The following is a 26757-nucleotide window of genomic DNA, read 5'->3' on the forward strand; positions in this document are numbered from 1 at the left end:
AGATGCCACTAATGGGATCAAAACAACATTACCCTTTCTCTATGGAGGCATACCCAAGGAAGTTACATTTCTGAGCCTTGGGTTCAAACTTAGTCTCTTGGAACTAAGAATGTGGACATAGAAAGTGCAACCAAAGACACGTAGAGGAATGGAGAAAAGCTCAACACTAGGAAGGACTCCAAAAAGAGACTTTAACCCCAAGACTCAAGAAGGCATATTGTTAATAAGATAGGTGGTTGTTAAAGCTGCATCACCCCAAAACTTCATAGGTACATGGGTAGGAAAAAGAATATTCCTTGCAACTTCCACAATATGTGTGTTTTTCTTCTTCGCTACTCCATTTTATTGTGGAGTATGGGTGCAAGAACTCTGATGGACAACCCCAAATTTCTCAAGGTAGGAAGTAAGGTTCTTCTTAAAATGTTCCTTAGCATTGTCTAATCGGAATATTTTGCTGCGGGTATCAAACTGAGTGGGTATATATTCATGGAATTGTTGAGCACATAAGATAAATATAGGCATATCATGAAAAGTCATCAACAAATAGGATGAAATATCTATAGCCACCCATACAAGGTAAATGGTAAGGCCCCTACACATCAAAGTGCACAATATTAAAAGTAATATTCGATCTTTTATTACTTGAAGGATAAGTGTTCTTACAATGCTTTAAGAACTCACAAAACTCATAATGTAGACTTGACAAACTTATTCATTTAAATAGCTTTGGAAACAATTGACTCAATGAAGAGAAAGACAAATGACCCAAATGACTATGACATAACATAATATGACTAGTGGACTTTGAAACAAATGCAGTTCTCTAAGGTTGTACTTGTCTCTGCTCAAGCATGACTAACAGATAGATCCCATTCACCTCTCATGGCCACTCCCAATCACCTTCTAAGATTTCATGTCCTAAACACAATATGAAGGGAAAAAGATCACACTGCAATTAAGGGATTTAGTTAAACTACTAAATAAAAGAAAATCAGTATTAAGTTTAGGTACGTGAAGAATAGATGATAAGGTCAAGAAATGTGAGGTCTTAATGTCTCCCTTTCCTATGATAGGGGAAAGGGAGCCATCAACAAGGGATATCTTGTACTGACCAGAAAGGAGTTGGTAAGAGATGAATAAGGGTCTGTTTGGTTCGTAGTCGGAATCGGAATGATCCATTCCCAATCTGTTTGGTTCAGACAGGAGTGGGAAACGGAATTAAAATCAGCAGGAATGGGATTTCATTCCCAAGGGAGGGGCAGGGAATGGCCATTCCCTCAAATGGGGGAATGCCATTCTAGTAGGAATGGCAATGGGATTCCGATTCCGTCCAACCAAATAGTTGGAATCGTAATAGCCTATTCCGCTTCCGATTCCAGACCCCTATTCCTGTTAACCAAACGGACCCTAAATGTGAAACATTGGCCATATGGTCAGAGGCACCAAAATTAATTATCAAAGGGATTTTATGAGTATATGAAATAGAAGCATGATTTGTAGTGGCACGATTACCTGAATGTGCATATGCAGAGGAAGGAATAGACTCTAATGAAGTAGATGTTGTAGTGGACTCCAAGTGATTGACTATTTGGCCATATTTCTCGTACTCAGCTATAGTAGCTGCAAGCTGCTCTCCCACTGACTTCTTACCACTCAGTCCCCATTCACTCTGTGAGGAGGTGGCTAAATTTGCATTTCCACCTTTTTCCATTCTCAAACCTTTTTTCACTATTTTCTTTCCTAAGTCTAGTAGGAATGAGCTCTGTGCGCATTTTCCAGCGTTGACATTTGGCTTCATCCTAGAATTAGCATAGTGATCAACTTGCGGCTCTACAGGCTAAACTTATGCTCTCCTCACTACTCACCATAGCATAAGCCTAAGACAAAGTTACCTCATCCTTTGCCAAAACATTTTGCCTCACAATATCATAATTCGGGTTGAGTCTAATGAGGAAATCAAAGACCAGGTTTCTCTCCAGTAACTTCCTATGTGTTTCTGCATCCTTAGTACAACCCAAACAACAATCCCCATCAATCATGTTAGAATGTTAGAGTGATGTTTGGCTGATAAGAGTTCTTATTAGCCCATTCTTATGTTTAACTTATCTTGTAACTGGGCTTGTGTTAATGGGCGTGGGCCTAATCCTGTTTAATGATTTAAGTCATCTGGGTGTCCCATCACTAATCAGGGGCATCCCAGTAATTTCTTGTACCTTGTACCATATTCATCTATAAATAAAGGACTAGTCGACTGGATAGAACAGTTCGACATTCTCTTTAGTTCTGTGGTTCTCTTCTCCTCATTGCTACTTCGAGTATAGCTCTTCAGATTACAAATCAATCTCCTGCCAAAGAGATTTCTCTCCCTATCTTAGATTATTTACATCATTCCTCAATTTTTAGGCCCGAGCAACACTAAGCATTTGGGAATAGGTCTCTATGACACTATCCCACACTTCTTTTGTAATTTCCATCCACAGGTAGTGTTGACTAATGTGTGACTGCATAAAATTCACAAACCAACCCAATTCTATGTAGTTTTCTTGCATCCACTTTTAAGCGTAAGGTCATCCTCCACCGGTTTCTTCTTACTCCTAGTAATGCAACCCCATTTCCCTCTACTACACATGTATTTTAATTGATTGAGACCAAGCTAAATAATTGGATCCATCCAACTTCACAGTGGTCACTACCCCCAACAAAGTCCCCACTAGCCATCTAAGTCCAAACCCTGAATCTGTGGGATACTAGGATATTTGGTTTCTCCTCCAGCTTGCTCCATTGAGTGAAAAGATGCAAATGAAAATCAAATTAGGGTTTTACTAAGCTAGATTTCCTATTCCAAACTTTCACAGGACCCAATAGGATAGAAGGAGAGAAACTTCAATCGCTCCTACTAGAGGTTCCAATACTCAGCCCAACCCAAATTGTCATTAATAGAAATCAAAGAGCTTCCATTTGATCCCCAAGCACCAACTTCAAAGTGTCTCCAGTTATCTAAGGTTTTTGGGAAAAATCTCCAAGAACTTGCCCTGGACTTCAACAAAGGATGAAAAACTCCACAAAAACTCTCCAAAAACCCTCCTAATTGGGCTACATAAGTTGTTGATTGATCAGCCGATCAGTTCTCCATACACACTATGTATAGGCTAAGAAAAGAGAAAGACGTTGAAGGTGAGAACCTGCTCTGCTACCAAGTTGTGAAACACACCTACAATAGTAAAGAAAATATAGAAAAAGAATAGAAAAGGAAGAAGAAAGAAAGGTTTCAATAGAGGTTTATAGAAGAACAAGAGAAGGGAAGAGAAAAGAGAAGAGTTCAATCCTTTCTCTCTAGCCCCCCAAGTTGTCTTTTATTCTCTTAATTCTAAATTGAATACAATTCCCCAAATGCCCTTAATGGGGCGGCCAACACTAAAGAAATAATAAAACAAAACAAAAGAGGCCCATAACTAGAAGGACATAACTAGAAGGACAAACTTAAAACATAACTTAAAATAAATAAAGTCACCAAGGCCCATTTGGCCCATTTTCACTGCATCTATTAATCATATCATACAATATTAAGCATGATAAATAAAAGTATTTTTATTCAATGGAAATGAAATATAAGATTTAAAACTAACCCAAAAACGAAACCATTTTCCTATTCAAGTGGTGGGTCAATGATTCAACTGATGATATCATAAATTAATAATAAGAAAATTAAAAAGGATAGAGACAGAAATTTTTAAAAACATAGAAATTTTGTAAAAAGACATTTAGGTGCATCTTTAGTATTATGTATTCATCATATTAAACAAACATAAGTGTAATAGATAAGAGTTATTTTTATTAATAATAGAAATAGAATTAAAACTAAACTAAATTAAAAAGAAAACTGCTTTTGCATCTAATTAATGGTCAATGGTCCATAAGGAGGCAAATTAGGTGGGCTTAACTCAAGCTCGAATCAACCTAGCTCGTAAATTTAAATAGGCTAGCTTCAATTTTTTGTCCTCAACTTGGGCCTAGGCCTAGGTTCAAAAGTTTGGGCTTTCTTATTTTTTGGTTAGGCCCAAGCCTATCCCTTAGGTAGATAAAGTCAAGCCTGAAATATATACATACAATCATAAATATATATATAGCACATATTTGCATACATGCATGTAAATACAATTATACACATATATTGTATGTCAAATTTTGTCATGGGGCTAATTGATAGACCCAAGTCTATGACAAACCCAAGTGCATCAAATTTCAACGCAGGCTGGAGGTTGGGCCCAAGTTGAATAGATTAGGCTTGACTTTGGTCTGAAGCCTTAGGTCTAATGCATTGGGTTGGGCCTATGTTAAGCTTAAATTCAGCCCAACCTACTTGACTTGCACCATAATGGCCCAATCCTTTGAGTAAGTGAGTTAACTATCGATGTCATCATTAAATAATAAAAATTTAAAAATAGATGGAAACACAAAAATGAGGTTGCTTTTTAGAATTAATTATGTAAATGGAATAAAAATGAGGTTGCTTTTTTTCAAGTCAAATAGGCCAGCACATGGTGTCATAATTATAAGTGCGATAAACAAGAATTATTTTTAGAATTAGTTATGTAAATGGATTAAAAAATTTAAAGTTACCCAAAAATGAGGTTGCTTTTTTTCAAGTCAAATAGGTCAGCACATGGTGTCATAATTATATAATAAAACTCAAAAAATAGATAGAAATAAAAAATATGGAAAACACAAAACTTTGCCAATAAAATTTGTACACATCTCTAATATCACATATTTATCATATTAAAAAAAGTAAATATGATAAATAAGAATTAACTTCATTAACAATGAAAATGAAATATAAAATCTAAATACACTAGAACACCATGCTTTTATTACTTATCCTTTTTAAATGGTTTTAATAATGATATGGAAATTATTAATATTATCCGAAATAAACATGTGCAACGACGTGCATATTTACTAGTTGATTTCAATATGTCAACCTCAACCATCAAGAATAGTAGAAACATTGGTATCACTTGCACATTGAACAAACAAGGACACCTACGTATGTATGTATCTACAAGATTTTCCACTTTGAGGGTATAGTAAGTCCTTAGACATCCATCAGATTTACCAAACAAGAAAGCTGTGAGAAAGTCTTTAAAAATTTGAGGTTTTCAGTTGATTGAAGTATGTCAATTTCATCAATTCACCTACCTGGTTTTGAATATTTGACCAGGTTCTGTTCCTTCTACTATGGTTTCTAAATTCTAAAACAAGTAACAAATATTCTTTTACCATCAACAGTGCATTACATTACCCATGTTAAATTAATGTTCGACAAACATGAATTTAGCTATTGACTTTTTGTTAGCACTTTAGGATGTGTCACTCTCCAAGCCTGGAGAAGGCAAGGCTGCATTGATCAGAATGAGGTCTTCGAAATTATAATTTGTTCTTAGAGTTGGTAGGTTTTTGGCTTCCAGGATGAACAGTCAATTCTCTATGAAACTAGGGTCCTAAGATGCTTTAGCCAATTTGTTTGCAGTTTGTATACAGTGTCTTGTCAAGGAAATACACACACACACACATATATATATATATTGAGAAAGGTATCATAATATTGACCGCTTGTAGGCTTAGCTTAGAAGGGACCTTACACCACTCTTCTTTAAGTCTCCCTTCTTTCCTTCAACTAAATTTTTATATCACCAAAAATAAAATAAAATAAAAACAGTATAGTTCTATACAGTGTCCAGTACAATGCAGACTTTTCTCTGTTTTGAAATTTATTTTATTGCAGTCACTATGGTTTATGCTTTAAACTTAGGGTGCGACTTGTCACTTAAACCAAATACTAATTTCAAAATAAGATGAATATTGTATCACAAGGTCTCGATCTAGTTTTGTTGGATTCTCTTGATTTACTTGGTGACCGTTTCTGTTTCTCTTAATCTCTCTCCTGATTTGATCTCTCCCATATCTTCCCTTCAAATTTTGATATTTAATAAACTATCTTGTTTTTTATTTAAATATCTTGTTAGTTATAAAAAAAAAAGAAAAAAAGTCCCGGCCAATGTTTATATTTAAAGATCATAATAATCATGAGCACCAGACAAGTGGTAAAAGGCATCCCTTCATTTAAAGAATGCGCAATCTCAAAATCAGCATCTTCTACTAACATTTTTGCTGCATTTAGTCATTCATAATCCAACAAAAGCAAGGCAAAATGATGTTCATTTTTAAGTCATTAACAAAAAAATATTGAATGAGAAAAATGGAGGCAATACAAAGGCATCAACAATTCCAAAAAAGGAATTGCAGAGAAAAGAAATCAACATGGGACTTATTAAACAGAAAAAACATTGGAACAACATAGGAAACAAAAGCTAACTATACATCTCAAACATAGAGACCCCAAGTTGCAAGATTCAGTAATGCATTAACAGACCTAGATGTCCCAGAGAACAATATTCACCTATAAGGCTATAACTTAAAAGAAACTTCTCACATTAAAATATATGATATGGAAGAATAGTCATCAGTGCAACATTTATTATGTGTAGTGTGTAAGTTTTTAAAACAATTGCCTCTATACCACTTCAACCAAGCTTGCTCCTTCCCGTAATCCTTGATAACCAACTTCTTTCATCTTTCTTGCAAATGGCAAAACCTCTGGATCAATATTTGCACGATCCTCTGTAACTAGCCCCTGGATTTCCAGAAAAGTATTGACATGCATGAGAAGGAGCGTTCTTAGAAAAGTGGATTTTTAAGATAGCAATAGAAAATTTATTCCAAGTCACTATTCCAGTAAAGCTTCCAATGTTCCACCAAAATATATAATTAAACAATAGATACCAATTAGATAAAAGACAAATGAAATGTATATCATATTGTCATCAGAATGAGATAACCAGATAGGTTCTATTGCCAGTGCATGGAAAAACTAATAAGGAGCTTGGTACGGGTATTTTATTAACTTGTTCAGTACTTGGATAGCAAGCTTCTTGATCTTTTTAATTTGGGCCAATAAAAGAGATGAAGCTAGAAAATCTACAGTTCAGGAAATACAAATATTTAAAGTTCTAGACCAAATGGTTTGTTCAATTCCTGCTTTTGGATATCTAAATAAGCCTCTGTTCATGGTTCTAATAGTATGGTATTGCAAAGGAAAAGTACACTAACCAACAGAAAACTAAAGCATCATCTCTCCTTCCAAGTACTACAAAATAGAGAAAATGACCAAAAATAAATAAATCCTGCCTTTCAAACCAAAAGAAACCACACTTCCAATTTGCTATAAGACTACAAAAAGCTTGAAAACCTTTAAAATGCCAACCATTCCAAAAATTTAGTTTGACCTCTAAATGAAGTTGCAAGTTCTCCAAGGATGACATGCATGCCCTTTTAACAGAACGATACCTACAACAATAGAAGCTGTAAAAAGATGTTAAAGTTAAGAATGGTTCAGGAACCAACAACCACAAGGAGAAATGAAATGACACCTTTTAAGGGGGGATCATTGGTCAACCACAATGTAGGGAGAGTGTGATTCAATACTCAGAAAGCAAGTGCATCGTGTGTGTAAATTAGGGGATAGACTTTTCTTAGGGGCAATATAAGGAGAATACCATTGGGAGTTCAGTACTAAAGGTCAACCACCAATCTGGAGATGCTCTTGAGGGACAGTTCATTCTGTCAAACCTAATTCCATGCCTGGTTAACAAAAGAGTAATGGTACCGGATCAGACTGAGCCAAACCCATTAATGATCCTGTCTCATCTACATTCCCTATCTCAATCCCCCAAGGTAATCACGAAACTAATGCCATGCCTATTTTTGTTGATTTTTTTAAGAGAGCAATCATCAACCCAAGTGATATTGCTACTTTCTTAGCTTTGGTTCTCAAAAATCAAAAAGCAAGTTACCTTGGGGATTTTAGGCCAAACAGGACTCTTTTTGACAAATTAGAGGACTTAAATATTTCCTTCAAGGTGTCTACACTCTATGGATGTGTAAAATGTCTATTATCCCACAACAAAATAGTAAAATGATGCATCACTAAAATTATGGCACATGAACTAATAAATAGTAGCACATATGAAGATGAATTCTTCAAACTAAAATGTGCAAAACAGAAAAAGCATCAATTAATGAAAACCATACTTTAGCTAGTAAAATTCACTTTACAATGCAATAGAAGCATGCCAAAAGTATTCTGCTTTTCATTTCCAGTAGAAATCTACTAAATCAAAAATTTACAAAGAAAAGAAGAGTTTCTTGTGGAAGAGGAAGAGGAGAGAAGTTGAGAAAGGAGAGAGAAAATCAGATATGGCTGCCCTCTCCCATTGGTATTCATACTTTAAATAAAAACTAAGTACAATGACTAATATGCCTTTATAGGGCGGATAACACATAAAACTGCATAAAAACTTAGAAACATTACTCCAATGGGTCCCAACAAGAGTGTTGTGGTCCCCACTTATTATCTAAATAAATAATAAACAAAAACAACTAACAAATCTGCACAAAATCCTCAACACTCCCCCTCAAGTTGGGAGTGAATGTCACACATTCTCAACTTGCATAAGTCATGGTCAAGCTTATTCTTTGCAACCCCTTTGGTGAAGACATCAGCTAATTGTAACTCAGAGGAGACATAAGGCAAAAGACGTCTCTGATTGTCACCCTTTCTCTTATGAACAGTTTATCAACCTCAATGTATTTTATCCTGCCATGTTGAATTGATTGTGGGCAATATTAGCTTGGTTGTCACAATATAACATCATGGGCTTTTTTGCATCTATCCCAATCTCACTCAAGAAGGATCTAACCCAAAGTAATTCTGAAACACCATGGGCCATAGATCCATATTCGGCCTCTGCACTTGACTTAGCCACCACTAATTGCTTTTTACTTTTCCATGAAACCAGATTTCCTCCCATAAAGTTGCATACCCTTGATGTGGATCTCCTATCATCTAGACAACCTACCCAATCTGCATTTGTATAGAACTCCAGTTTCAAATTCCCATGATCTGAGAATATAACTCCTCTGCCTGGATGCTTCTTCAGGTATGATGCAAGTATCCTATCAATAGCTTCCTAGTGCTGAACCCGAGGAGCATGCATATACTGATTCACAACATTAACAACATAGGAAATGTCTAAGTGTGACATGCATAAATATCTCCCAACATCCTTAACCAACTCACCATTCAAAGCATTAATCTTGTGGTTAGGGTCAATAGGAGTATTAGCTGGTTTAACTCCTAGCTTCCCAATTTCCTACAGTAGGTCCAACACATACTTGCTTTGAAAGATGAATATCCCATGCTTAGATCTTGTAACCACAATCCCTAAAAAATATTTCAGTTCACCTAGATACTTAATCTCAAATTCTTGTTGTGGTGACTTCTTGTGTGCATCAATCTCCCTCAAATCATTCCCTGTAACAACTATATCATCCATATATACAATCGGTACTGACAGAAGTGCTTCTTTCCTCTTCACAAAGAGATTGTGATCTAACTGGGCTTGCGTGTATCCAAATTGGATCAATGCCCCCCTAAACCTATCAAGCCATGCCCTAGGTGACTGCTTCAAACCATATAATGACCTTCTTTTAGCCTATAAGCGTTTTCCTCACCAACATTCTCATAGAAATTGGCTAGAAGGTCCATATATACCTCCTCCTAAAATTCAACATTGAGATATGCATTTTAAACATCAAGTTGGAAGAGCGGCCATGAATAAGTAGCTTCTAGAGACAAGATGATCTGAACTGAGCTCATCTTAGCTACTAGTGCAAAGGTCTCTGGATAATCTATACCACAGGTCTGTGTATACGCTTTTGCAACCAACCTTGTGTTGTACTTCTCTATGCTACCATCTACTCTATACTTCATAGTGAACACCCAGAGATCAACTGTCTCCCATGTCTAGTTCTTAATCAAAGTCTCCATTTCTTCTATCATAACTATTCTCCACTCAAGTTTGGAAAAAATCTCACTAACATTCCTAAGTATAGACACTAAATCTAAGGAAGAAAGGAAAGCATGATAAGAAGGTGATAGGGCACTATAGGAGAGATGGTGTGAAATGCAATGGGTCGTACGCTTTCTCTTTCCCTTGCGAAGTGCAATGGGAAGATCAAGATCAGCTGTAACATCAGTGTTAAGTACAAAAACATCATCAATGGGATCAAAGGCAATAATGGGGTCAAGAGAAATACCTAGAATTATATCAGTCGAACCTAGAATCTCGAATGGACAGATGGTGAATGGTGCAAGTTCTTCCACTGGAGCATGTGTAGAGCCAACCATCTTGCGCTAGCACTAAAAGAACTGTAAGGCAATTCGTAGTGGATCAAGTAGTGGGATTGGAGTTGATGGTGGAGCTGATGGTAGAGCAACAAGTGGAACTAATGGAGCTGATGGTGGAACTGATGGACCAGATGAAGGAATAGGAAGAGGAACAGAATGTGAGCTCTCCTCCCCAAAACACTCCTCCTGTGGAGAGTCACCAAAGAAAAAGAATGTAGACTCAAAAGAGGTAACATCCATACTAACCTGTTCCCCGAAATTGGATTATAACAACAATGCCCCTTCTGGTTTTGAGCATACCCAAGAAAAACACATTACTTGGCCTTAGGATCCAACTTTCTACAATGAGAATCAAGAATGTGAACAAAACAAACACACCCAAAAACTCTCAAGGGTATATGAAATACCTCCCCATCTGGAAAAAGAAGATTGAATGGCGCTTTAACCCTGGGATGCGTAAAGGCACACAGTTAATCAAGTACACAATCGTGACAACTACATCTCCCCAAAAATGAACAGGAACTAAAGCGACATAATGAAACTTCTTGCCACCTCCACAATGTGTATTTTTTCTCTCTGCTACCCCATTCTATTGTAGTGTATAAGCAAAACTACTCTCATGAAACACCTCATGCTCCAAAAAATATGTGGCCAAATCCTTCTTAAAATATTCTCTAGAATTGCTTGATCTGAAACCACAAACTATGTGAGAACCATCGGGTAGAACTGTCTCACCAAAATAGGTACCTCATCACGTGATCTCATCAAATATATCTAAGAATATCGAGTGTAATCATCCACAAGCAAAAGAAATAACGGTATCCATCCATGTTGTTGTTCTAGGGCTTATACTTTGAAGAAAAATTACAAGAATGCTCATATTTGGGCGCCCAAATACAAAAGATGATGAAAAGACTAAAACACCATTGTCAAAGCATTCTCAACACTCACCCTCAAGCTGAGCATATATGTCAATCATGCCCAACTTGACAAGGTTTTTGGCAAGCTTTGGGTGGTGTACACCCTTAGTGAGGCAATCAGCTAGTTGTCTTTTGACCTTACAAATGGAAGGCAAATCTCTCCACTAGCAATTCTTTCTCTAATAAAGTACCTACCCACCTCAATATGCTTTGTACAATCATGTTGAATAGGATTATGAGCAATATTTATGGCTGTTTAGTTGTCATAATACAGTCTCATTGTAGTATCTACTTGGATGTCCATCTCATTCAATAAGGCCTTCAACCAGAGTAATTCAAACACTCCATGAACCATCGCCCTATACTATGCCTTAGCACTAGATCAAGCAATAACAAATTATTTCTTACTTCTTCAAGAAACCACATTTCCTCTAACTAAGGCACAATATCCAAAATCTTTTATCATTAATGGACTCTGCCTAGTCAACATTTGTGTAAGCCTCAACCTTTAGATGGCCATGATTGGAATACAACATCCCTTTACTAGGGCATTCTTTCAAATAGGCTAAAATTCTATTAACTACTTGCATATGAGATGTCTTGGGTTCATGCATATATTAGCTAACCACTCTAACAACATAGGATATGTCAGGTCTTGTCAAACAAAGATACAGGAGACAGCCCACCAATCTCTGATATATCCCTTTGTCTAAGTAGCACTCAACTTGTGGTTGGGATCAATTGGAGTTTCTACAGGCTTACACCCTAACTTCCCAACTTCATGGAGCAAATCAAGAATATACTTCCTTTGTGACAAAAAGATTCTCTTCCTGGATATTATAACTTCAATGCCAATAAAGTATTTGAGATCACTAAGATCCTTAATCTCAAATTCTGAAGCAAGGAAGGATTTTAACTGAGAGATACCTATGGCGTCATCACCAGTCACAACAATGTCATCAACATATACTATCAACATTGGTACTCTACAACAAACTCTTCTTATGAACAAGGCGTTATTTGCCTGAGATTGAGAAAATTCAATCTTTAAGATAGCATTTATAAATTTGTCAAAGTAGCCTTTAGGAGACTACTTGAGCCTATACAAGGACTTCTTGAAGTGGCATACTTTTCCTCACTGTTAGGAAAGCTTACCCTAGGTGGTAAATCCATATAAACTTATTCTTGCAAGTCACCATTAAGGAAGGCATTCTATACATCCATTTGATATAAAAGCCAAGAATAGTAAGCAGCAAGAGACATGATCACATGAATGGAGTTCATTTTAGCAACTGGAGCAAAGGTTTCCAGATAATCAATGCCATAACTCTGAGTGTATCTTTTGGCCACATGTTGAACCTTGTACCTCTGAATTGAACCATCTGCCTTGTGCTTAATAGTGTGAACCCACTTACACCCGATAGGAATCTTATCCTTGGGACAAGAAACAATCTCCCAAGTTTGATTCTTTATTAGGGCCTCCATCTCTTGGTTCATAACTTCCTTCCAGTAAGGGGACTGCATTGCCTCTGTAACACTTCAAGAGATGGAAACAGAATAAATAGCAAAAATATAGGCACAATAGGAGGGTGAAAGAGCATCATTAGACACAATTAGTAATAGGATATTTGTTGCATGTCCTCTTTCCTTTTTAGATGGCAATAAGAAGATCAAGGTCACAATCAGTAACAAAATTATCAGGTGACTCAAGAGTACCTGAGTCTAGGAGATCTAATTGTGATGGGCATTTAGCTTCAAAAGCTACCCTCTTACTATGCTTGATGAAAAACTGCTACCAAGACTGAGGCCGATACACAGGAGGAGGAGGAGGAGGGCAAGGAATAAGATCATTACAAGGAAGAGAGGAAGGAAAAAGAGGAACAAAGATAGAAATAGGAAGAGAGAAGGGAATCTGATCTTCATTTGCATTCTCCCCCTGAAGAAAAGGACAAGATGACTGGAAAAAAAAAGGAGGGCTCTAGAAAGGTGACATTCTTGGAAACATATTTCTTTCTAGAAAGATGATAAAACATCTATAGCCTTTCTAGACTAAAAAGTAACCAAAGAAAACACATTTAATTGATTCAAGATCAAATTTATGTCGGGTAGGACTTGTATCATGATCAAAACAAACACAACCGACGATTTTGAGGGGTAGATTAAAGAGGGGTTCATCAGGGAAAAGAAGTTGATGAGGAGACCGAAGGTTAAGGACCCTTGATGGAAGCCTATCAATGAGATACACAGTTGTCTCAACAGCATCACCCCAAAACTAGGGGGGAACATGGGCTTGAAACAATAAACCTCGAACAACTTCAACCACATGCCTATTCTTCCTTTTAGCAACCCCATTTTGTTGTGGAGTATGACTGCATGAACTTTGGTGAATAATTACCCGATTTTCAAGGAACCCACGCAAATGGTTTTCAAAGTATTACTTGGCATTGTCAAATCTTATTATCTTAGCTCTTTTCTCTACCTGTCTCTACCATATTAATGAAATTTTAAGCAATCATGGGAACCTCATCCCAACTTTTCATCAAGTAGATCCATGTATGCCAATTGTATTTATCAATGAAGATAATGAAGTATTTATACCCACCCATGCAAGGGATAGCATATGGGCCCCAAACATTAGTATGAACCAAATGAAAAACAATATCGCTTCTTTTACTACTCACAAAATATGTGGCTCTACATTGTTTAGACAAATGACAAACTTCACATTTAAATTTCAACTTTGACACTGAGTTAAACAAATTTAGAAACAAAAGTTTTATAACATTAAAAGACATATGACTAAGACGACATTGCCATAATTTCAAAAGAATCGTTTTCTCATTAGAACAAAACTCAATCTAGTTCGATAATCCATGCCCTAAAGGTCCATTAAAGATGTAGGCTCCATCGACTTCATGCCCACTTACAATCATCTTCCTCGTGCTCAGGTCTTGGAAAACACGATGCGTAGAAAAAAAGGTAGATGAAGAACAAATCCAAGAGAAAGGTTATGGGTGAGTTTGAACTCACCTTGACCCAAGATATGGGTGAGTTTGAATTCACCTTGGTTTGAAAGAATGTCTACAATGCTTTCCCAACTAACAACTTTCACACCCTAGACAAGATAACTAAAAAAACTCAAACAACTTTGGAAACGAACTTCTCAATGAACTGAAAGAAAGATGAGCCAACTGATTATGCCAGAGTATAATTTGACTTACTGACCCTGACCCACTACTACTGCTACCAACATGGTGGCTCTGATGTCTCAGAATCTGATCTAGAAGGTAAGACTCCATTCACCTCACGACCACTCCCATCGTCTTCTTTAACTCTAGATCTTACAAAGCACAATTACTAGTGTGAATAAACCCTAGTTGATTCTAGGTCAAAGTAGAGAAGAAGAAAGAAGAAAGAAAAGAGAAAGAAGGAGAGAAGAAGAGTGTTCGGCTAGACTAGAAGAGAGAATGTAAAAAATCACTCTCCTAGCCGACACACTTGAATTTTATTCATAAAACTTAGAGTTACTAAAAAGACTATTTTGTCCCTCATAGAAGATGGGACACATAACTTAAACTCAGATACAATAGACCTTTCACTTTCAACAAGATAAACCAAAATGACCAAAATACCCCTGACTCGAGCATTCTAATACCCCCCCTCAAGCTGGAGAGTATATATCATATAGTCCCAGCTTGTTACAAATGTAATCTATTCTTCCCCAAGACAATCCCTTTGTGAAGAGATCTGCCCATTGATTTCCTGAGCTCACGTGAGATGTAGTTATTACCCCACTTATCACTTTCTCTCTCACAAAGTGACAATCCACCTCAATATGTTTAGTTCTTTCATGGAAGATGGGATTGGATGAGATGTGAACACCAGCTTGGTTATCACAGTATAGTTTCATGGGTTTGTCAATTGAGAATCCCATCTCCTGTAGTAAGTTCTTCAGCCATACTAGTTCACATGTGGTATGGGCCATAGCCCTGTACTCTGCTTCTGCACTACTTCTTGCCACCACTATTTGCTTCTTGCTCTTCCAAGTTACAAGATTGCCACCCAGGAAAGTATAATACCCTGTGGTTGATTTCCTGTCTGATATAGAGCCAGCCCAATCAGCATCTGTGTACCCTACTATCTCAAGAGTTCCTCCCTTTTGGTATAACAAACCACGACCTAGAGCACCCTTTAGGTACCTAACAATTCTCAGAACAACTTCCCAATGAGGAACCCGAGGATGTTGCATAAACTGACTCACCACACTCACAGCAAATGATATATCTAGTCGGGTAATGGTTAGGTAGTTCAACTTTCCCACCAACCTTTTGTATCTTCCAGGATCATCAAACTCTTCACCTACATCCACACTTAATTGGCATTGAGTTCCATAGGAGTCTCCGCTGGTTTAGCACCTAACAACCCTGTTTCTTCAAGTAGATCAAGAACATATTTTCTCTGACATAGGTTGATCCCCTGTTTTGACCTCACAACCTCTATTCCTAGGAAATGCTTTAGCTTCCCCAGATCTTTCGTATTGAAGTGGTCCCGTAAGAAATTTTTTTAGCCTGTCAATTCCATTGCTGTCACTTCCAGTTATGACAATATCATCCATATACACGACTAGAAAGATTTTCCCATCCTTTGAGTTATAGTTGAACACAGAATGATCAACCTGACACTGTTTCATCCCAAAGACCTTCACCACTTTACTGAACCTGCCAAACCATGCACGTGGAGATTGTTTCAGTCCATAGATTGCCTTTTTGAGTCTACACACCTTACCAGCCTCCCCCTGAGCAACAAAACTTGGTGGTTGCTCCATATACACCTCCTCAACAAGATCACCATGTAGGAAGGCATTTTTGATGTCAAGTTGTACGAGAGGCCAATCATACATAGTAGCTAATGAGATCAACACCCAAACTGAACCAATTTTAGCCACAGGAGAGAATGTCTCCATATAGTCCACACCATATAACTGAGAATAGCCCTTGGCCACTAACCTTGCCTTCACTCATTCCACACTACCATCAGGAAGATGCTTCACTGTATAGACCCATTTACACCCAACAATGTGCTTACCAGGAGGAAGAGTGGTGAGTTCCCATGTGTGATTATGTTGTAGAGCAGAGAGTTCTTCTTCCATGGCTTTCCACCACCCTGGGGAGGCAAGGGCTTCTTGTACAGTCTTGAGAACGGGAACCAATGAGAGTAATGATATAAACTTGCAATGAGAAGCAGAAAGGTGAGCAGTGGAAACATAGTCTGAAATGGGATGAGAAGTGCAAGTACGTTTACCTTTCCGCAAAGCAATAGGGAGATCAAGATCTGAGGGAGAAGGAGCAAGAGCAAGATCTGTCGACAGGTGCTGAAGTGGAGGAGGGGCCGAAGCACTTCTGCAGGTATACACTTGAGTAATTGGAGGTCTCTCTGTAGTAACAGACATATGATGTGCATCTACAGTAGGAATGGGAGCTACGGGAAGAGTGTCCACAACCGATACAGGAAGAGGAACCACAGAGGGAGAAGAAGAAACCCCGGCATCTGAGAAAAATGGAACAGATTCAAAGAAGGTGACATCAGAGCACATAAATGATTTATGAAATTTTGGGTTATAACACATACCCTTTCTGAGTTCTTGAGTAGCCAAGAAAAATACACTTCGTAGCTCGAGCATCTAGCTTGTCTACTCCAGGCCCCAAGTGTTGAACAAAGAAAACACAACCAAAGACTCTTGGGGTGAGAGGAAATGGAGACAAAGTGGGAAACAACACAGAGAAAGGGGATCGACTTCCAAAGATTGACATGGGCATCTGATTTATTAGAAAACATGATGTAAGAACAGCATCACTCCAAAAGTGCTTTGGGATATTCATATTGATCATCAAGGACTGAGCAGTTTCAAGAAGATGTCTATTTTTCCGTTCAGTTACACCATTTTGTTGCAGGGTGTAAGCACAAGAAGTCTGATGAATTATCCCATGATGTTCTAGGTATTGCTGAAATGGTGGAGTTGTATTCTTTGGCATTATCGAAGCGAAGTATTTTCATGGGAACACCAAATTGAGTGCGTATTTCAGCATGGAATTTTTGAAAAATGCTTATACTGGACCCCATACATCAGAATGAACAAAGATTACAAAATACTTATACTAGACCCCACTACGGTCTTTCATAAGATAGATCCATGTCATCCTTGAAAAGTCATCAACAAAGATTACAAAATACTTATACCCATTGTATGACACCACTTTAACTGGACCCCATACATCAGAATGAACTAAGGCAAAAGGACTTGAGACACGACTATCAACTCTTGGACTAAATGAGACTCAATGATGTTTTCCCAACTGACATGACTCACAATCTAATGATAAAAGATGACTCAAGGAAGGAACTAGCAGCTTCAAAGCCTTGAGAGAGAGATGACCAAGTCTGTAGTGCCACTGGAGAGGAGTAAGAGACGACTGAAAAGCCACTGGGGGGCCACCACCATCAAGGTAATACAAACCACCTATTTCATGCCTATAAAGAACACTGATGTGGGCCCCACAGCTATGGTCCCACTCTGTTCGTAGGGTATGTTGGTTCGGCTGTTTTAATTTGTATGTTTATTTTTGTTGGGTCTTAAGTCCTTAGTTATTGGGCCTTAGTTACTGGGCCTAATCTTATTTAGTGTTTATTTTGACTAGGTGTCCCATCACTAATCAGAGGCATTCTTGTCTATTTATGTAACATTATGTAATGTCCTTATATATAATAGATTAGGGCTGGCTGAGCATAATTCTGCCGCCCATCTCATTTTTTCTTCTTCTTCTTCTTCCTCTTCTTTTCTCATTCGACAGCCCTATTTCAGCAAACATGGTATCAGAACACTGATCATTCGACTGGTTACAGCAGCCGCCTCTTCTTCTACTCGCAAGTAACTCTCCCATCTTTCTTTTTGGTTGCTGCAAAGAAACCCTAGGGTTGGTCGTAGAACACAGATAGACCTACATCTAGGGTTTCCCTTGGTTGTAGGGCCCAAGGGGAGTTAGACCCAGAGGCTGATAACCTAATAGACGTAGTACAGCAGACTGTAGCCATTCGGCTAAGATAGATCTGTGTAGAACAGATCTAGGCAGAAGGACTAATCTTAGCAGTCCTAGAACTGTTCGTGGGTGAGGTTATAACCTGCGATAGCAGTGCTTAGCACACAGTAGAAGCCAACACAGCAAGTTGCAGGCTGCGGCAACAGTATTTAGAACACAGCAGAAGGTAGCACAACAGAGTATAATCTGTGACAGCAGTAATTAGGGCACAGTGTGCAGTGTAGTACTCGGTGTTTCAGCTCTGTGTCGGGTTCTCAGGACAGAATTTACAGTGCAGCAAGTTTCGTAAGTGTGAAACAGTTCTCTATATAGTGCGTTTACAGTCTTGACATTTACAAGTAAGTGAAGATGTCTTCCATATCCGAGGAAGTGTCTTCTAGAGATTTTAGGGCTTGTGGGAGGTCTCCTAATCTGGAGAATCCAAATCTGCACAACCTATAGATCACAAGTGTGTTGTTGGATGAGTACAACTTCAGAGAATAGTCTGTCTCAGCCATGCTTTTCATCACATCCTGTGAATTCACTGGTTACTTGGACGGGAAGAAGAAGGAACCAGAAGTGGGGAGTGCTGAATATGCAGCTCGGCGCAAAGAGAATGCTACAGTTATGTCCTGGCTACTTGCTTCAATGACTCCAAGAGTAGCTAGGACTGTTCAACATTTCTCCACGGCTGCCAAGATAAGGGAAATGTTTCTAAAACCTATGGGCAGAAAAAGAATAATGCCAGAGTTTACAGACTGAATCAAGACATTGCTGCCTTGAGGCAAGGAGATATGAGTGTTGCAACATATTTTGCTACACTAGAAGGACTATGGGAAGAATTAGATCACCACCTTATTATTGATTGGGAGAGTGCCAGAGACAAAGAAAAGCATGACAAACAAATTGAAGAGGGTAGAGCATTTAAGTTTCTGGCTGGCCTAGATCCTATATATGAGAGCATAAGGTCCCAAATTCTGGGAAGGGATGAAATGCCAGACTTACATCATGTTTACTACCTTGTGAGGAATGAAGAGGTGAGAAGAGACATCTGAAGTGCACCCACTGTGGAGCATTCGGCCCAAATCTCTACAAATCAAAGGGGAAACAGGCACTCTGACAAGAGACATCTGAAGTGCACCCACTGTGGAGGGGAAAGGCATGTGAAAGAGACCTGTTGGATTCTCCATCCGCATCTGAAGCCAGCTGCATTGAGGAAAGATAAGAAGCATCTGAAGGGTCAATCTGCAAGTGTGAATTTGGCTATGGGTCAAAGTGATGATGGTTCAAAACACTCATCTACAGTTACTTCCTCTTCCATGGGACAGACTACTAATTCCCCTTGAACCGGGTCCTTGGGTTTTACTGCCGATGAGGTAGAGGTACTTAGCCGGACCCTAGCCCGTCTAAGGACCAATTCTCTTCCATCCTCCTCCCTTGCCAGATCAGGTATTGTCTCTGCCTTTAGTGCAACTAGTACTATTGATCCTGCCTCTTGGATTATTGATTCTGGTGCAACCGACCACATGACACACATGTCTTCTTTATTTTCTTCCTATCATTTAATGTCGGCCAAGATAAAATGAGGGCTGCTGATGGTTCTCTCTCTACCATCTTTGGGAAAGGAGTGGTTGACCTAAGCAAGGACCTCTCACTAAAATCTGTCTTGCATGTTCCCAATATTTCTTCAAATCTCTTATCTGTTTCAAAGCTTACCAAAAATTTGAATTGTAGCATAACCTTTTTTCCTACTCATTGTGTCTTTCAAGACAAATTGACGAAGAGAACGATTGGGAGCGGTCATGAGTGTGGAGGTCTCTACTACCTTGATGCAGACATCAGTTCGGCCTTGCAAACATCTGCTACTTGTAGTCAGTCCAATGTGGAGTCAATAGCTAGGTTACATCTGTGGCATGCTAGGCTAGGTCATTTACCTTTTTCATCATTGGAAGTGTTGTTTCCAGAATTATTCAAAGGTGTTTCAAGTCAAGAGTTAGTTTGTGAAGTTTGTCAACTATCAAAGCAATGTAGAACTGTTTATTCAAGTTCAAGTAATGAAATTCGAGCTTCCTTTGACTTAGTCCACTCTGATGTTTGGGGCCCCTCTCCCATTATTTCTGTTGATGGATTTCGATACTTTATCAGTTTTATTGATCAATATTCTCGATGCACATGGATCTACTTATTAAAAGCACGAGAAGAAGTGTCGCAGGTAACCTTGACATTTTGCAAAATGATTGAAACACAATTTGGTAAGAAGGTCAAACAATTCAGGTCAGATAATGCTGCAGAATACTTTGAAAGATCCTCGAATCTATTTATGGAGGATGTTGGAATGATTCATCAGTCATCTTGTGCTAGTACCCCCCAACAGAATGGGGTTGCTGAGCGCAAGAATAGGCACCTATTGGAGACTACTCGAGCCTTACTATTTCAGCACAAAGTTCCAAAAAGCTATTGGTCTCAAACAATCCTTACTGCATCATATCTGATAAATCAAATGCCATCCAAGGTATTGGGGATGAAAACTCCTTTCTCTGTTCTTTGCCCTCATCTTCCTGACTTTTCTCTTCCACCGAGAGTCTTCCGTTGTGTATGCTTTATACATGTCAAGGATCCGAAGAAGACCAAATTGGATCCTAGGGCTACAAAGGGAATCTTTTTATGGTACTCCCCTACTCAAAAAGGATACAAGTGTTATGATCAAGTCACCAAGAAAAAATATGTCACAAAGGATGTGGTATTCTTTGAGTCTCAATCCTATTTTCACTCTTCCCAGAATCCTCTTCAAGGGGAGACTAGTGGGATGGAAGAGGATTCTTCTGTTTCCCCATTCTTTGTACCTCTCTCGACCTCAGGCCTTCCATCTTCTCATCCTGATCCACCTAGTTGTGGTATCCCGGGTGAATCTAGTGAGGCTCCCATTGTACCAGCTACTACTAGTGATGTCGCAAATATTACTGAAGACTCCAGTAGACTGCAAAGAGATATCAGAATCACCTACAACAGAAGGAAGAAGGGTCCTCTAACTCATGACAGCGACCAATTGGACTCGGATCAACCTGTCTCAGAAACTCAAGGTAATCCTATTAGTTCCTCTGACTTGGATCTTCCTATTGCCCTTCGTAAGTCTACTCGTTCTTGTACTATCAGATACCCCATTGCTGATTTTGTGTCTTACTCACATTTGTCTCCTCGTTATTGTTCTTTTGTGTCTGCTCTATCTTCTGTGCATGTTCCTACCAGGTATTCTGAGGCAGTATCTGACTCAAAATGGAAAGAGGTTGTTGGTTTGGCTGTCTTAGTTTGTATGTTTACCTTTTGTTGGGTCTTAAGTCATTAGCTAGTGGGCCTTGTTACTAGGCCTAATCTTACTTAATGTTTATTTCGACTAGGTGTCCCATCACTAATCAGGGGCAGTCCTGTCCATTCATGTAACATTATGTAATGCCTTTATATATAATAGATTAGGGCTGGCCGAAGAGATTATTGCCGCCCATTTCATTTCTGTTCCTCTTCTTCTTCCTCTTCTTCTCTCATTCGACAGCACTATTTCAGCAAACATGGTATCAGAGCACTGATCTTACGACTGGTTACAACAGCCACATCTTCTTCTACTCGCAGGTAACTCTCCCATTCTTCTTGTTGGTTGCTGCAAAGAAACCCTAGGGTTGGTCGTAGGACACAGTTAGACCTACATCTAGGGTTTCCCTTGGTTGTAGGGCCCAAGGGGAGTTAGACCCAGAGGCTGATGCCCTAATAGACACAGTACAGCAGACTGTAGCCATTCGACTAAGATAGATCTGTGTAGAACAGATCTAGGCGGAAGGACTGATTTCAGCAGTCCTAGAACTGTTTGTGGGTGAAGTTATAACCTGCGGCAGCAGTGTTTAGCACACAGTAGAAGCCAACACAGCAAGTTGCAGTGTAGTACTCGGTGACAACAGTAATTTGGGCACAGTGTGCAGTGTTTCAGCTCTGTGTTTGGTTCTCAGGACTGAGTTTACAGTGCAGCAAGTTCCATAAGTGTGAAACAGTTCTCCTTACATTGCAATTACAGTCTTGACACTTACAAGAAAGTGAAGATGTCTTCGATATCCGGGGAAGTGTCCTCTAGAGATGTTAGGGCTTATGGGAGGTCTCCTAATCTGGAGAATCCAAATTTGCATAGCCTACAGATCACAAGTGTATTGTTGGATGAGTACAACTTCAAGGAATGGTCAGTCTCAGCCATGCTTTTCATCACATCCCGTGAACTCACTGGTTACTTAGACGGGCAGAAGAAGGAACCAGAAGTGGGAAGTGCTGAATATGGAACTTGGCGCAAAGAGAATGCTACAGTTATGTCCTGGCTACTTGCCTCAATGACTCCAAGAGTAGCCAGGACTGTTCAACATTTTTCCACGGCTGCCAAGATATGGGAAAAGTTTTCTAAAACCTATGGACAGAAAAAGAATAATGCCAGAGTTTACAGATTGACTCAAGATATTGCTGCCTTGAGGCAAGGAGATATGAGTGTTGCAACATATTTTGCTACACTAGAAGGACTACGGGAAGAATTAGATCACCACCTTATCATTGACTGGGAGAGTGCTAGATACAAAGAGAAGCATGACAAACAAATTGAAGAGGGTAGAGCATTTAAGTTTCTGGCTGGCCTAGATCCTATATATGAGAGCATAAGATCCCAAATTCTGGGAAGGGATGAAATGCCAGACCTACATCATGTCTACTACCTTGTGAGGAATGAAGAGGTGAGAAGAAAAGAGATGCAGGTTGATACTCAAACAAAACTAGCTGAACAGCCTGTGGAGCATTCGGCCCTAATCTCTACAAATCAAAGGGGAAACAGGTACTCTGACAAGAGACATCTGAAGTGCACCCACTGTGGAGGGGAAAGGCATGTGAAAGAGACCTGTTGGGTTCTCCATCCTCATCTGAAGCCAGCTGCATTGAGGAAAGATAAGAAGCATCAGAAGGGTCAATCTGCAAGTGTGAATTTGGCTATGGGTCAAAGTGATGATGGTTCAAAACACACATCTATAGTTACTTCCTCTTCCATGGGACAGACTTATAATTCCCCTCAAACCGAGTCCTTGGGTTTTAATGCCGATGAGGTAGAGGTACTTAGCCGGGCCCTAACCCGTCTAAGGACCAATTCTCTTCCATCCTCCTCCCTTGCCAGATCAGGTATTGTCTCTGCCTTTAGTGCCACTAGTACTATTGATCCTGCCTCTTGGATTATTGATTCTGGTGCAACTGACCACATGACACACATGTCTTCTCTATTTTCTTCCAATCATTTAATGTCTGGCCAAGATAAAATGAGGGATGCTGATGGTTCTCTCTCTACCATCTCTGGGAAGGGAGTGGTTGACCTAAGCAAGGACCTCTCACTAAAATCTGTCTTGCATGTTCCCAATCTTTCTTCAAATCTCTTATCTGTTTCCAACCTTACCAAAAATTTGAATTGTAGCATAACCTTTTTTCCTACTCACTGTGTCTTTCAGGACAGTTTGATGAAGAGAACGATTGGGAGCGGTCATGAGTGTGGAGGGGTCCTTCAAATCTCTTATCTGTTTCCAGGCTTAGTCCACTCTGATGTTTGGGGTCCTTCTCCCATTATTTCTGTTGATGGCTTTCAATATTTTATCAGTTTTATTGATCAATATTCTCGATGCACATGGATCTACTTATTAAAAGTTCGAGAGGAAGTGCTGCGGGTAACCATGGCATTTTGCAAAATGATTGAAACACAATTTGGTACAAAGGTCAAACAATTCAGGTCAGATAATGCTACAGAATATTTTGCAAGGTCCTTGAATCTGTTTATGGAGGATGCTGGAATGATTCATCAGTCATCTTGTGCTAGTACCCCCCAACAGAATGGGGTTGCTGAGCGCAAGAACATACACCTATTGGAGACTGCTCGAGCCTTACTATTTCAGCACAAAGTTCCAAAAAGCTATTGGTCTCAAACAATCCTTACTGCATCATATCTAATAAATCGAATGCCATCCAAGGTATTGGGGACGAAAACTCCTTTCTCTGTTCTTTGCCCCCATCTTCCTGACTTTTCTCTTCCACCGAGAGTCTTTGGTTTTGTATGCTTTATACATGTCAAGGATCCGAAGAAGACCAAATTGGATCCTAGGGCTACAAAGGGAATCTTTTTGGGGTACTCCCCTACTCAAAAGGGATACAAGTGTTATGATCCAGTCAACAAGAAAAAATATGTCACAAAGGATGTGGTATTCTTTGAGTCTCAATCCTATTTTCACTCTTCCCAGAATCCACTTCATGGGGAGACTAGTGGGATGGAAGAGGATTCTTCCGTTTCCCCATTCTTTGTACCTCTCTCGAACTCAGGTCTTCCATCTTCTCCTCCTGATCCACCTAGTTGTGGTATCCCGGGTGAATCTAGTGAGGCTCCCATTGTACCAGCTACTACTAGTGATGTTGCAAATATTACTGAAGACTCCGGCAAGCTGCAAAGAGATATCAGAATCACCTACAACAGAAGGAAGAAGGGTCCTCTAACTCATGATAGCGATCAATTGGACTCGGATCAACCTATCTCAGAAACTCAAAGTAATCCTATCAGTTTCTCTGACTTAGATCTTCCTATTGCCCTTCGTAAGTCTACTCGTTCTTGTACTATCAAATACCCCATTGTTGATTTTGTGTTTTACTCACAGTTGTCTCCTCGTTATTGTTCTTTTGTGTCTGTTCTATCTTCCGTGCATGTTCCTACCAGGTATACTGAGGCAGTATCTGACCCAAAATGGAAAGAGGCTATGGATGAAGAAATGAAAGCCTTAATGAAAGCAAGGACTTGGGAATTAGTGGATCTACCAGAAGGGAAAGGCACTGTTGGATGCAAGTGGGTGTTCACTGTGAAGCACAGGGAGGATGGGTCCATTGAAAGGTACAAGGCTAGACTGGTAGCAAAAGGGTTTACTCAAAAAGAAGGGATTGACTACAAAGAAACTTTTGCTCCGGTGGCAAAACTCAACACAATCCGAGTTCTATTATCTTTAACTGCAAATTTCTCATGGGAGCTACATTAGTTGGACGTGAAGAATGCTTTCTTGAATGGCGACCTACATGAAGAGGTATTCATGGATCCTCCACCAGGCTATGTCTTTGGAAAGAAGGTATGTAGACTGAGAAAGGCCGTTTACGGCCTTAAGCAGTCCCCTCAAGCTTGGTTTGAGAAGCTATGTGGAGTCATGAAGAAAGGGGGTTACACTCAAAGTGGAGCAGATCATACCCTATTCATAAGGAAGAGAAATGGCAAACTTACGGCACTTATTGTCTATGTGGATGATATGGTAATTACAGGGAATGATCAAGAAGAGATTAAAAGACTAAAGGAGTTTTTGGTTGGTGAATTCGAGATCAAAGATCTGGGCCAACTGAGATACTTTCTTGGGATTGAAGTTGCAAGATCCAAAGAGGGCATCTATATATGTCAACGGAAATACATCCTTGATCTTCTTCAAGAGACAGGCATGATGGGGTGTAGGCCAGTCGATACTCCAATAGAACAGAATCATGGTCTACAGGTGTCAGTAGGAGAGGACTACCCTGATAAGGAAAGATACCAAAAGCTGGTGGGAAATTGATTTACCTGTCCCTTACTCGTCCTGACATTGCTTATGCTGTACATGTTGTCAGTCAGTTCATGCACACTCCTAAGATCCCTCACATGGAAGCTGTGGAAAAACAGTAAAATTGAAGTTGAAGGATATACTGATGCAGATTGGGCTGGCTCTGTTGGGGACAGGAAGTCTACCTCTGGGTACTGTACCTTTGTTGGAGGAAATTTAGTTACATGGAGGATTAAAAAACAGAATGTGGTTGCAAGATCTAGTGCAGAGGCTGAGTACCGAGCTATGGCTCATAGTGTTGCTGAACTCTTATGGCTGAAGATCCTGCTTGGTGAACTTGGAATAAAGATTGAGTGCCCTCTCAGGTTGTAATGTGACAACAAGGCTGCCATCAACATTGCAAATAACCCAGTGCAACATGATAGAACGAAACATATTGAGATAGACCGTCACTTTGTTAGAGAAAGAATTGTCTCAGGAGAACTCTGCATTCCTTATACTCCCTCCGAGATGCAGATTGCAGATGTTCTGACTAAAGGGCTAGCAACAGTGAAATTCGTGGACTTACTTGGCAAGCTAAACATGATTGACATCCATGCTTAGCTTGAGGGGGAGTGTTGGTTCGGCTGTTTTAATTTGTATGTTTATCTTTGTTGGGTCTTAAGTCATTAGTTATTGGGCCTTAGTTACTGGGCCTAATCTTATTTAGTGTTTATTTTGACTAGGTGTCCATCACTAATCAAGGGCATTCTTGTCTATTTATGTAACATTATGTAATGTCCTTATATATAATAGATTAGGGCTGGCTGAGCATAAAACTGCCGCCCATCTCATTTTTTCTT

General features: G+C 39.3%; 1 protein-coding gene across 2 annotated transcripts in view; it reads right to left on the reverse strand.

Annotated features, from left to right (window-relative positions):
- LOC148848453 (NAD-dependent malic enzyme, mitochondrial-like) overlaps positions 1-26757 on the reverse strand; it is a 147980-nt gene that overhangs the window by 48039 nt on the left and 73184 nt on the right. For both annotated transcript variants that reach the window (XM_088952573.1, XM_088952574.1), the window contains one exon: positions 6581-6694. In XM_088952573.1, coding sequence (XP_088808699.1) covers positions 6581-6694 — 114 coding nt within the window. The remainder of the gene's footprint in view (positions 1-6580; positions 6695-26757) is intronic.

This window comes from Nelumbo lutea, chromosome 6, assembly GCF_056320005.1.
Source record: "Nelumbo lutea isolate HS-2025 chromosome 6, American lotus-T2T, whole genome shotgun sequence".
In the NCBI taxonomy this organism is placed as follows: Eukaryota; Viridiplantae; Streptophyta; class Magnoliopsida; order Proteales; family Nelumbonaceae; genus Nelumbo; species Nelumbo lutea.